Consider the following 13,147-nt stretch of genomic DNA (forward strand, 5'->3'; position numbering starts at 1 on the left):
GTTGTAGGCCGAGGGGACACGGACGACCAAGAACCCGAGCCGCACCGTGGCTTCTGCGGGTGCAATGCCCGCAGTCACAGGCAGCTCGATGACACCTTCGGCCGAGATAGCGTCTCCAGTGAATCCTATGAGGGGGGTGGATGTTTTGTGCAACAATTGTCGGGAAAAGCCCATCTTTTGGAAGGCCTCGTAATACAAAATATCAGCTGAGCTTCCACTATCCACAAGAACACGCCTTACATCATAGTCCGCCATAGTGAGAGAGATCACCATGGCGTCATCGTGGGGAGTCTGAACCCCCTTTACATCTTCATCACAAAAAGTGATTACATTTCCGACCCGCTGCCTCTTCGCGACGGCCACTCCTGATACTTCCGCCGAGCCCCCTGCGTTCCTCACGGGCCGAGAGCAGCCCCCAGTGATGGTGTGGATCACTCCCGCAACGGGTCGATTCTGCTCCCGAGGCTCCTGAGGGGCCGGGTCGGCTGGACGCGGGTCTGCGGGGGGACGTCGGTCGTTTACATATCGACCGAGACGCCCTCGGCGAATGAGAGCCTCGATCTCGTCCCGAAGCTGGAAGCAGTCTTCGGTATCGTGGCCGTGGTCTCGGTGGTACTCACAGTACGCCCGAGAAGGCTTCCTCCCAGGGATCTTCTTCATCTGCCTCGGGACCGGGAGGTCCTCCCGCCCCTTGACCTCCATGAGGATCTGGGCCCGGGGGGCCAGGAGTGGGGTGTACCGGTTGAAGCGTCGGTGCGGAGAACGAGGGCGTGTGGCGCCGTGGTTCCTTGCTGGTGACGGGCTTCTGCGCCGGCGTTGAGGCGTCGGGCTCCTCCTCTGGGGTGCCTCTTTTCGCCTTTTCTTCCCGGGCTCTAGAGGGGCCTCGGCGGCCTCCTTGTTCCGGTGGGAGGCTGCCTCCTCGGCGTCTGCATACTGGTTTGCCCGAGACAACAGCTCCGGGAAGCTCCGCGGCAGGCGTTTGTCCAGGGAGAAGGTGAGTCTGCCCTTCCGGAAGCCTCGCTTCAGGGCTGAGAGAGCCACCTCCTGGCTCAAATTCCGGACCTCCAGTGTTGCCTTGTTGAAGCGGGTGAGATAATCCCGCAGGCTCTCTCCCTCGTTCTGCCGGACATCGAAGAGGGAGTCGGAGACCAGTCTTCGCCGGCTACTGACGGCGAAATGGCTGATGAAGAGACGGGTGAACTGGTGGAAGGACTGGATGGAATTAGCCTCCAGGCCGGCGAACCACGCCCTTGCCGGGCCGCGGAGGGTCGCCGGGAAGGCTTTGCAGAGGAGAGGATCCGATGCTCCATGGAGGAGCATAAGAGTCCTGAAACTCTCCACGTGGTCCCGTGGGTCCGCCGCCCCGTCGTAGGGTTCGATCGCCGGCATTTTGAACCCCGGCGGGTTTAGGGTTCGCAGGATCCTTGAGGCAAGCGCCGGCTGGGAGGAGATTTCCAAGTCGGCGAAGGGATCTTTGGAGTGGCCCTTCAGGACCTGGAGCTGTCTGTGGAGATCGTCCACCCGCCGGTCCAGGGAGCACGACCGGTGGGTGGGAGACAAGGAGCGGCGCGAGGGGGACCGACTGGAGTGCGGGCCCCTCGAGGACTGGGGTGTCTGAGAACGCGCCCGGGTCCGCCTCTCGTACCCCGCGCAGCTCCGATGAGAAGGTCCTGGCAGAATGGACCGCACTCGAGAATCCTCCCCGCGCCGGCGCTCCTCTCCATGGGAGAGGAAGGAGCGCGGGTTGTGAGGAAGAGGCGAGTGCTCGGGGAGCAGCGGCTCCTGAGCCCGCTGCGGCACCCGAGAGATCACACCCTGCAGATTCTGCACTGCCTCCGCGAGGGTGCGAACCTGCTGGGCTAGCTGGTCGAACTGAGCAGGTTCGACCGTCTGAATGGGAGGAGAAGCGGTGGAATGCTGCTGAGAGTGTGTTGGGGACGCAGCAGCCTCCCGGCCAGAGGCGCGAGAGGCTCCGCGACCGGAAGCATTGGAAGCTCCGCGACCACCTCGCCGTGCCATTACAATCGTTCTGAGATTCGGGCCCTTCCTCTAGCGCCAACTGTTGCTGGTGGTCCAAACCGAGAACGATTGACACGACGGTGTGAACGGGGTTCCGCCTGAGTTGTCTTGGTTGGTGCTGGTTGCGCTCCACCTTCCGCCAAGGAACCTGCAAACAAGCCTTGCACCACCACCAGGGTGGTGATGGCCCTCCGACGGTCAAGTCAGAGGAGATTGGAGGAGGAGAGATGATAATCACAAGTGGGAGAGAGTGCTCTGGGAGGTATTGCTTACCCCCCCCTTCTCCCCCCAGCCGCATATATACCTGGCTGGGAGGTCTCTCAGGGGGGTTTGTCGTCGTGGGGCATGATAGAATGGCCACCGACATGGCCGTTACGGGGCGTCGTGGAGCAGCGCTGGGTACGGTCATGGCAGGGCGTAGTGGAGCTCCGCTTTGTACGGTTGATACAGGAGATCGTGGGCAGCATCGGGTACAGCCGTTGCAGGGAGTAGTGGAGCAGGAGGCCGCGGCGTGCCTCTGGAGAATAGCCTGTCGTTATCAAAAGATCTCCGACTCGGGGTCGGAATGCTGGATCATAGGGCAGCCGACCCGGGGTCGGGCTGCGAAGCCGAGGAGGTCCGACTCGGGGTCGGAGTGCTGGATCATAGGGCAGCCGACCCGGGGTCGGGCTGCGGAGCCGAGGAGGTCCGACTCGGGGTCGGAGTGCTGGATCATAGGGCAGCTGTAGCTTTCCTGGATACGCGTGCCGATCACGTGGGGCATGGCGGCTCAATTCCCCCATAACACTTACCGTGGGGACGCGCCGAGCTCAAGCCCACGTTCACCAAAGCGTCCTTACATATGAGGCCGTTCAGTAAGATGCCGTCCCCGAGACTGCGGATGGCGTCGAGGATCCCCTGCTCACGCGGAGAAAGCTGGGGGGGCCTGTTGATAGACTTAAGCTGGGTCGGCCCCCACCTGGGGTCAAACCCCCAGGACCGTTCAGAGCCAAGGAAGAAGAATTTCTCCTTCCATCCATGAATGGATGAGGGGGCACCATGAAAGAGTGGCCGACCCGCCCAAAGGGCAATGTAAAGCCACTCCCCGTCTCCCGGATTCGACTTAAAGATAAAAAGTCGCCGGAAAACGTTGACAGAGGTCGGAATCCCCTGCAGTAAACACAGTGACAGGAAGCCCAGCACTGTCCTCCAGGCATTCGGAGTGAGTTGCGCCGGAACCAACTGGCATACCGTCAGCAACTCATTCACGAAGCCGTGAAGAGGAAATCGGAGGCCGGCCCAGAGTGATTCCAGGTGCACTCCAATCCGGCCTACCGGAGGATCGGTTATCCGATCCCTTCGCCTGGCGGGCTCCAAACGGAACCCCTGAAGAGGGAAAAACCACTCTTCGGTCATTTCGACCTCCAGGATGCTCATGGTGGACTCAATCTCACTGGGAAGAGAACCCATTGCAAAAAAAAAAAGAAATTAAAAAAGAAGGGGGACCTGAGGAAGATGCCGGAGAAAAGGGACTTCGGTCTGAGGAAGACTGGAAGAAGGAAAGCTGGAAGCAGAAGGCAATAAGAAAGAGGACGGAAGGCCAGGGGAGGGTTTATATAGACCTCCCCAATGGCCCGGATCAGCAAAGAAAACGCTGTGTCCCGATTAGATGATAACACGTGTCGGTCTAAAAGACAGAACGACGCATTTAATTAGAGCCAGCGCTTCGAACATTGAAGCGCCCCATCGGATCGTGCGGAAAGGCGTCCGCAATCGAAGATCGTGTGGCCCCATCATGAGCCCACGACGCGAGGACGCTTCGCGAAAGGTGCCCCAATAATGAGGCTTTTCGGGAAAGAAGAGACGCCACCTATTAAAGGCACCTCGAAGCTTCCGATAATTCAAAACGCGCAGTAAATTAAAATTTTCGGAACCCGAAATGACCCAACCGAGGCTACTTCCCGCGCTCCAGCTGGTAGCCAACTGGAACTCGGAAGTCGGGGGTAGTGTTGGGGGAAAAACTCCAAGTCATACCGCCACGGAGGCGCTCGGCCAAAAAGCGCCGACCGAAAAGGCGCTCGGCCGAAGAGTGCCAACCAAAGAGCACCAACCAGAGGGGTGCTCGGCTAGAGAGCGCCGATCTGAAAAGATGCTCGGCCCAAGAGTGCCGACCGGAGCGCCGAGAGGCGCTCGGACCAACCAACGACCAAGTAGGGATGCTCGGCTAAAAGAGCCGACCAGAGGACGCCGACCAGAAAAGCGCTCGATTAGAAGGCGCTGACCAGAGGAAAGCACGCGAAATAAAGGCGCTCGGCTAGAAGGCGCTCGACCAAAGGGCGCCGACCAGGAGCATTAGAAGCGACCCCGCCACAGGGCGCCCCATTGGGCGACCAGCTCGGCTCGGCACCCCTGCCGAGCCGATTGCCTTGACCAGATGTTCAACTCCTACCTAACCCCCTGAGGGACTTGACAACTCCACTACAACCTGCCGCTATCTCCAAGCCGTCAAGGCATAAGATCTCCGCAGGTATTTGGCACGACCTGCCATTAATGCATGAGACCTCCTCAAGTCTCCGATGCGCTCAGTCATTTAATGAACACGGCTCAAGACAATCTCCGGATCACTGAACCATCAAAGCGTATGGCTCTCCCTGACCGTCGGTTCATTCGGTAATAAATGCACTTACCATCCACGGACCCCAGGCCCATCACGGCCGGCGGTTCAACCACTTCAACAGGTCCGATCGACCGTGACAACTCCCTGGTTCCAGTCTGATTCGGTCCCGTTCTCCACTACGCCATTAATGGGCCAAATCGTGCCCAATTATGATGAAAAGAGACAAATTCCCCTGCCACCTCCCAGGTAACGTAATCCCCTTCTATAAAAGGAAACCTGGGAGAAGGGAATGGGGGACCCCCGGAGAGAACCCTCCTGGACCGGGTGAAAAGAAGCAAACAGCACAGACACAATTGAGGACATCATCCTCTTCATCTTCTTTATCTTATCCAAATGCTCTCCTGCCTGCTCTCTCCACATATTCCCCCTCTGACTTAAGCATCAGAGGGCCGGCGCCGGAGAGCCCGGCCATCGGCTTTTTTGCAGGACAGGACAGGACTGGACGCACCAGCCCTCTTTGCTCTCTTCCACGCCCCAGCGGAGGACGCGGCCGGCCGGCGCCCCGCCGTCCGCCCTCTCAGGCGGCGGAGCTCCTCCTCCCCTGGCTTCGCGGCGGCCCCCGGGTCCAATTTCCAGCAACAAATTGATATGAACATGTGTCGATTTTAAGATAATTTCGTTACTATCGATTGTCTCATTACAAATTAGAAATATAGTACTTATAGATTGCCTTATTATAGACAAAAAAATGTGACACTGATCAATTGTCTTGTACACGAAAAATTTAATTGCCCCATAACAGAAGAAAAATACAACCAAATTTGGAGAGCGATTGAGTCTTGGACCCAGCCAAGATTGCAGAAAGATTTAAAGATAAGCTACAGAAATCACCGCCAAAAAACTTATTAGACATAATATATCAGAGTGAGTGTTATCATCAATATTTGATTGTATATATACAAATTATTTATGTTGAGCATCTATGATAGTCAAATCAAAATTTTATGATATTCATATTGATTTCAATAATATTTTATTATTATTTTTAAAATATATATTATTACGATATGGAAATTTTTAGTAGGCTATAAACTCCATATATATATTTTTCACCATTCAAAGTTCCAAAATGTTTAGTCACGGATGGATCGAACTAGAGTTTGGGCAATAAAATTTTTACATTACTTATTTTTTTGATGCCAAACAAATAATTAAATATCTTATAATTGAACCAATAGATTTATTTAGATGCATCATTTAGCTATTAATTGTTGAGTTATTGAATCCAGAGAAGAGAAACCGAAGCATATTAAAAACCCTATTAGAGCACCAGGACTTCGCCGAGATTCATTACAGAGGAAGCAACCCCTACCAAAACAGATTTTATAGATACGGAGGGGGGGCAAGAAAGATAACAAAAAAGCAAAGAATATTTTAGCCGTAAAGATCGCTGACGATGAAATTAAAGAAACGAGCAGAGAAAGCGCGCTGCGACCAACTTAAGAAGATCAGTAGTAGGGTATCGCCGGCGGTGGAGGAGATGCATAGGATACCCCTACCACGGGAGGTAAAGGCACGTTCCCGCCGCACCCTGATGTCGGCGGCGGCGGAGATTGCCACGGCATACCTTGGGGTGGCGGCAGGTGATGTCGAGGTGGTTCTGGAGATGGATGGACGGGCGGGGGCGGTGTCGGATGACCTGCTCCGTAGCTTGGTGGAGAAGCAGGCGCTGCCCGTGGAACCGGTGGAGGAGGAGAAGGGTGGTCTTCTGGATGCGCCGGGGATCCATGAATGGACGGGGGCGGTGGTAGGGGTGAAAATTGACGGACGGGCGGTGGCGGAGGCGGGTTGCGAGTCTGATGCAGCGGTGGAGCTGTCGATGGGCTTGGACGATCAGACGACGGTGGGGGCGGATGAGGAGGGGTCGTTGGAGGCCCGACGGGAGGTGCTGGAAGGTACTGATCCGGGGGCGGTGGAGATGGCAACACGGGGGTGGGAGGACGCTTTGCAAACTCGCAGCCAGGCGGAGGCGGAGGTGGCAGCAGCGGCGATGATGTAGAAGCTGGCGGTGGTGGCGAAGCATGGTAACTCGGTGGCGATGGTTCAGGGGAGTAAGGAGGCAGCAGAGGTGGCGAATGGGAAGGAGGAGGCGGGTGGGCTTTCGTGGATGGCGACGACTGGGACTCAGGTGGTGGCGGCGGCGGAGGTGGGGAGTGAGATGCGTGGGAAGGCGACGACTCGGACTTGGGTGGTGGTGGTGGTGGTGGCGGAGGCGGTGTGCTCTTGTTGTAGCCCCTGTGCGGGCGCGGGCCCGCGAGGGGAGCCGGCGGCGGCGGGGCGGGGCGCCTCCTGCTGATGAACCTTTCCTGCGGCGGCGGCGGGAACGAATAAGTGGGGGCTGGGCTCTTGCCCCCAGCCCAGCACTTGGACTTGGTGCAGTCGAAGGGGCGCGCGGCCTCGGAGGAGCACTCCTTAGGGGAGCGCTGGTCCGGCAGGCCCGGAATGCAGTTCTTCTTGGCGTCGAGCCGCACCTTGCCGCCGGCGCCGGCGGCGGGGCACTGGGGTGGCTGTGACGTGAAGTAGTTATAAGAGTAGGTGAAGTTCTGGAGCCTGGGGAGCTGGCAGACGCCGGCGGGGATGGAGCCTGTGAGGCGGTTGCGCGCGACGTCGAGCTGCTCGAGACTGGCCATGGCGGCGAGGGAACCCGGGAGGGGGCCCTGGAGGTGGTTGAAGCTGACGTCGAAGACGGTGAGGTGGCGGAGGAGGCCGACCTCGGGGGGGATGCAGCCGGAGAGGTTGTCGTTGAGGAGGATGATCTCGTTGAGGGTGGCTGCCATCCTGCCGATGCTGGAGGGAATGCAGCCGCCGAGGTCGTTGTTGGCCAGCACCACCACGGAGGCCGGGGAGGAGCCAAAGTTGGCGGGGATGTCGTGGCGGAGGCGGTTAGAGTTGAGGAAGATGGCGTCGAGGGGACGGTCGAAGAGCGCCGGGGGGATGGAGCCCTCGAACTCGTTGAAGCGGAGGTCCAGGTAGCGGAGGGAGGGCAGGGCGAGAAGGACGTCCGGGAACATCCCCACGAAGCGGTTGTTGCTGAGGTCGAGCTCGTGGAGGAGGCGGAGGAGTTGGAGGGTGGACGGGACGACGCCGCAGAAGCGATTGGAGTTAAGGTGGAGGAGGGCGAGATCGGTGAGAAGGCCGAGCTCGGGGGGCAGGTACCCGGCGATGTCGGCGTGGTTGAGGTCGACTCCGGCGACGACGGTGAGGGAGGGGTCGGCGGGGGAGGGGGCGCAGAAGACGCCGAAGTAGGAGCACACGTTGGGACCGACCCAGTTGCCGGTCAGGTTCTGGGGGTCGGAGTAGATGGCCGTCTGCTTCCACGTCTGCAGAGCAATGTAGGCCTGCCGGAGGCGCGGGTTGGCGAACCTGAGCCCCGGATCGACCACGATGGGGCCTCCAGCGGAGCCATCAGCGGCCTCGGCCGCCGGAGGGAAGGAGAAGGGGCAGCACAGAAGCAGGAGCAGGAGGAGGAGGAACGCGCGGGCCGACGGATCCATGCCCGTGCCCATGAACCAACCAGCTCTAGATCTGAGACGAGAAGGAAGGGACAGGCTCACATGAATGATGATATGACAGAGAGAGGAGTGAAAGAAAAGAAGAAAAAAAAAAAGATGACGACGATGCGGGGTTCGGGGTGGTGACCAGATCGCGTATGGGGATATCCGCCTTCCCTCTGGTTTTATATATATACAGATATTCAAAAGTACCATTGCCTTCCGTCTCTCTCTATCACCCGTCGTCTACTGACTAATATTAATATTGTTATTTATCTGCTGTCCCGGGGACACTGGTCGGTGGTCACTGGTGCCGCGCTTCCCTTATTATTCGTCGAAAACATATTTTTGGTTCGCAAAAGATCATCCGAACCCCCGCGTCGGGTCTTGGATTTGGAAGGCGCTTTCTTTTTGCTTGCCGGTAAGCTGCAGGAAGGAGAGAAAAAAGAGACGAAGTACGATCGATCTCACTCGAGCGTGGGTTTGAGATTAGGTCCGTCCGGGTCCCCTCGGTCGGGGCTTCTGTCAGTCACGAGGGTAAGTAAGGAGGAGTGGGACATCCGCGTTCCGACTCGTATACATCCTAGTGGGAGCCAGCACATTAGGTTCAACGCGTTTTCTTTGTTACTTGCTGTGCTGGGCTGGGTCTTCTTTTTATGAGAATGGCCAGGCTTGTCAGGGTGTCGGTGTCCCGGTGAGGCCGGCTACATGATATCCCATGTGATCGTCCCACGGAAGGGTTACTGGCATTGCGATCGAGGGACGGAGAATCGGGAGCAAGCCTGCCCTGTGGCCCACCGGCGTGGGATGCACCAACAGGGGACATAAAATGATTCGACAGATCCTCTCCTCTTTCCTTTTTTTTCTTCTTATATATATATATATATATATAGCCAATTTTATACACAATTTTTATCATTCAAGAGATATTAAAAATATATTTTTATTTACAAATTGATATAACTTATAATACAATTATTTTTATAGATCTGATTTTTTTTTTTTTTTTTACTATTCGTCTTTTCCTTATTCTCAGACCAAACTGGGACGGGGTGAAATCGAATGAGAAAGTGGCGACCGGCTCGAGACGGCCAACCGGGCAAGACCCACATTTGCTCCCGCCCGCTGAAAACGTTACCGCCAAGAGAGGAAAAGGATCTGGAGCTCATCAACGTGCAGAAGCGTACGTTAGGCAGACTTTTTTTAAAAAAAAAAAAAATACAACTTCAAAAAAACAGCAAATGAAAGAAAAAATAAAGGAGCATAAAAATTGATAACATCACGTAGTGGGTGGCGAGGCAGCTCTAGATGTTTCCCATTTTCCTTTTCATCATATAAGGGACGGTGATGTACATTAGATAGTGTTGGGGAAAAAATAGACCACCCCACACGTACAATTAAAGCATCCAAATCTGACAACAAGCCTGAGCTCCCCATGCAGACCGAGCTCATCATGCAGGCCGAGCTCAGAAGACCGAGCCGAGCTCAGAAGGCTGCCGAGCTCATCCAGGCTGCCGAGCTCAGAAGGCTAAGGCCCAGAAGGCCGAGCTCATCCAGGCCGCCGAGCACAGAAGGCTGCCGAACTCATCCAGGCTGCCGAGCTCAGAAGGCTAAGGCCAGAAGGCCGAGCACAGAAGGCTGCCGAGCTCAGAAGGCCGAGCACAGCAGGCCGAGCACAGAAGGCTGCCGAGCTCATCCAGGCTGCCGAGCTCAGAAGGCTAAGGCCCAGAAGGCCGAGCTCATCCAGGCCGCCGAGCATAGAAGGCTGCCGAGCTCATCCAGGCTGCCGAGCTCAGAAGGCTAAGGCCAGAAGGCCGAGCACAGCAGGCCGAGCCGAGCTCATGCAAGCCGAGCTCAGAAGGCTGCCGAGCTCATCCATGTTGCCGAGCACAGCAGGCCGAGCACAGAAGGCCGAGCACAGCAGGCCGAGACTAAAGGGCTGAGCTGACCTCAGAAGGCCAACTTCGTCGTCTATATGCTGCGGCCATCCCCTGCAGCAGCCTCACCGCACCATGCTTTACTTGCCGGCCACGCCACGACATATTAATCAGGAACCATACCCTGCTACGACTGTCAACGCCTCACCATTCCCAAGAATGTACTGCACTGCGCGCCACAAGCAAGCTCTGGCTACGCGCCATCTTCTCCCATGATGGGAACGGGCCATCCACGGCAACTCATTACTTCACACGCCCACGTCCAATCGTGACGGTAACCCATTAATTCGCCCAGTCACATCACAGGTAACCCTGCCACTCTCCCTATAAAAGGGGAGCTTCTCCCTCTAATAAAAGGGGGCTTCTTACTCCCAAGGGGATTTTTCGGACTGAAAATGCGGTCCTTCTCCTTCTCCAAAATTAAGCCCCCCTCTGACTTAGGCATCGGAGGGCCGGCGCCGGAAAAGCCCGGCCACCGGCTTTCTTGCAGGTCCCCCGGAGGACGCCGCTCGTCGACGGGTCGCCGTCCGCCAGTGTTCGCCGGAGCTCCTCCTCCTCGGTTCGCGGCCGCCCCCGGGTCCAATTTTCAGCAACAGTTGGCGCTAGAGGAAGGGCCCGAGTTGCGGCCATGAAACTAAGGAGCAGAAGAGTCTTTAATGCCTCTTGGCATCATGCTCCAAGTCCCGAACGCTCAGTCCAAAATTTACCACCAAGATCTCCGGTAGATCAAGTTCCACAAGTCCAACCCGAGCACTTCGACGCGCTAGTGCAGCAAGTCCAAGCGCTAGCCATTGCAGCCCAAAGCCTGCAACAAGTGGAGGCCCCTCCTGTGCCGCCTCCACGGGTTCATATTAAGCAGAGGAAGAAACTTTCTCCCGAGCCATCTCGAATCAGGCATGGCTCCCGCTGCAACGACGTATGTGGGGGCAACTAGTGAGAAGTAGTAGCCCAAGTCTCACGTCAACGAGTTGGAGGAAAAGAGAAATAAAAGCTGAGGTCTGGAGAAGGAGTTATGGAGCTTTAAAATGGGATTGTGAGCCTCTATGGCAAAGGGTACAACCCCATTAGATCCCATTATCCTTCCAAGTCTTCTGTCTTCCGGCAGCAAGAAACCAGCATGTACTCCCTCCTCACGGGCGTAAGTCCTCAGGACGGCGCCCGCGACGTTGCTCTCCTTCAGAGCGTTGCCATCACCGAAACCAGAGCCGAGCTCATGCAGGCCGAGCCGAGCTCAGAAGGCCGAGCCGAGCTCATGCAAGTCGAGCTCAGCAGGCTGCCGAGCTCAGAAGCCCGAGCGCAGAACACCTCCCAGAAAATTGAGCCAAAGAAGGCCGGTGTTGAGCCAAGTCCTGAGGGACTTCGAAGCTCGAGAGCCATCAAAATATCTCCAAAAGGTACGGGATGCCACTTTGGCTTCAAATAATTTCAATATTTCATCTATTTTCAGGTCGGAGAATCCAAAAAACGACCTACGGGTATCCCTATCTCCAACGTCGCCTCGCTCCGAATAAGGGTGCACGATCGCCAACAAAGTCCATCTCCTGTATGTATCTCCAATGATGCCCCGACTAAGTTCGGGATGCCCCGAGTGTCGACAGTGCGTGCCCAGACCCCTCGACACTTCGGAAAGACGGGGTAGTACCTTCGCGGCCCTCCGTGGCACTCAACACCAACAACGGGATAGTACCTTCGCGGCCCCCCATAGCGCCTCCTCGACTAAGGTCGAGATGCCCCGAGTGTCGACAGTGCGTGCCCAGACCCCTCGACACTTCGGAAAGACGGGGTAGTACCTTAGCGGCCCTCCGTGGCGCTCAACACCAACAACGGGGTAGTACCTTCGCGGCCCCCCGTAGCGCCTCCTCGACTAAGGTCGAGATGCCCCGAGTGTCGACAGTGCGTGCCCAGACCCCTCGACACTTCGGGAAGACGGGGTAGTACCTTCGCGGCCCTCCGTGGCGCTCAACACCAACAACGGGGTAGTACCTTCGCGGCCCCCCGTAGCGCCTCCTCGACTAAGGTCGAGATGCCCCGAGTGTCGACAGTGCGTGCCCAGACCCCTCGACACTTCGGAAAGACGGGGTAGTACCTTCGCGGCCCTCCGTGGCGCTCAACACCAACAACGGGGTAGTACCTTCGCGGCCTCCCGTAGCGCCTCCTCGACTAAGGTCGAGATGCCCCGACGAGTCGACAGTGAGCCCGAGCTCCCTCGACCTCGGGATGACGGGGTAGTACCTTCGCGGCCCCCCAAAATGTTCGTGATTGACAACAAAGCACCCCCAAAATGTTCGTGGATAACAACAAAGCAACGCCCACACAGATCTCCAATGGCAGCTATTTCTCGTATTGTGCCGGCGTCCCTAGAAAGCGGACCCCGAACAAAAGAGCGTCCACAAAAGTTAGTCGAGGAGCAAAGCTGCCGACCTCGGCGTGAGACGCTCGACTCCGACAATAAAAAAAGGCTCATGGCACTTGACTCCAACTGCATGAGAGGTACACCCTACTTGGCACGCACATCTCCATATATATTTGGCTATATCACAGGATGATCAACGACTGGACTACTTCCTTCGTCCGAGCCAAAGAGCAGCTCGAACTCGGAAGTCGGAGGGTAGTGTTGGGGGAAAAATAGACCACCCCATACGTACAATTAAAGCACCCAAATCTGACAACAAGCCTGAGCTCCCCATGCAGGCCGAGCTCATCATGCAGGCCGAGCTCAGAAGGCTGCCGAGCTCATCCAGGCTGCCGAGCTCAGAAGGCTAAGGCCCAGAAGGCCGAGCTCATCCAGGCCGCCGAGCACAGAAGGCTGCCGAGCTCATCCAGGCTGCCGAGCTCAGAAGGCTAAGGCCAGAAGGCCGAGCACAGAAGGCTGCTGAGCTTAGAAGGCCGAGCACAGCAGGCCGAGCACAGAAGGCTGCCGAGCTCATCCAGGCTGCCGAGCTCAGAAGGCTAAGGCCCAGAAGGCCGAGCTCATCCAGGCCGCCGAGCACAGAAGGCTGTCGAGCTCATCCAGGCTGCCGAGCTCAGAAGGCTAAGGCCAGAAG

General features: G+C 57.0%; 1 protein-coding gene across 1 annotated transcript; it reads right to left on the bottom strand.

Moving 5' to 3' along the window:
- Window positions 1–5,922: 5,922 nt before the first annotated feature.
- On the bottom strand, window positions 5,923–8,667 carry LOC103712225 (pollen-specific leucine-rich repeat extensin-like protein 3). The gene has a single exon (XM_008798693.6). It carries the CDS (start codon window positions 8,380–8,382, stop codon window positions 6,124–6,126), a length of 2,259 nt encoding a protein of 752 aa, XP_008796915.3. The 5' UTR covers window positions 8,383–8,667; the 3' UTR covers window positions 5,923–6,123.
- Between the last annotated feature and the right edge of the window lie 4,480 nt (window positions 8,668–13,147).

The sequence above is a fragment of the Phoenix dactylifera genome, chromosome 12 (assembly GCF_051530095.1).
Source record: "Phoenix dactylifera cultivar Ajwa chromosome 12, Ajwa_hap1_PhDact_Kaust_v1.1, whole genome shotgun sequence".
In the NCBI taxonomy this organism is placed as follows: domain Eukaryota; kingdom Viridiplantae; phylum Streptophyta; class Magnoliopsida; order Arecales; family Arecaceae; genus Phoenix; species Phoenix dactylifera.

Excerpts from the sequence above, each read along its gene's own strand:
- LOC103712225 (XM_008798693.6), bottom strand. The coding sequence starts at position 8,382 with ATGGTACTTTTGAATATCTGTATATATATAAAACCAGAGGGAAGGCGG.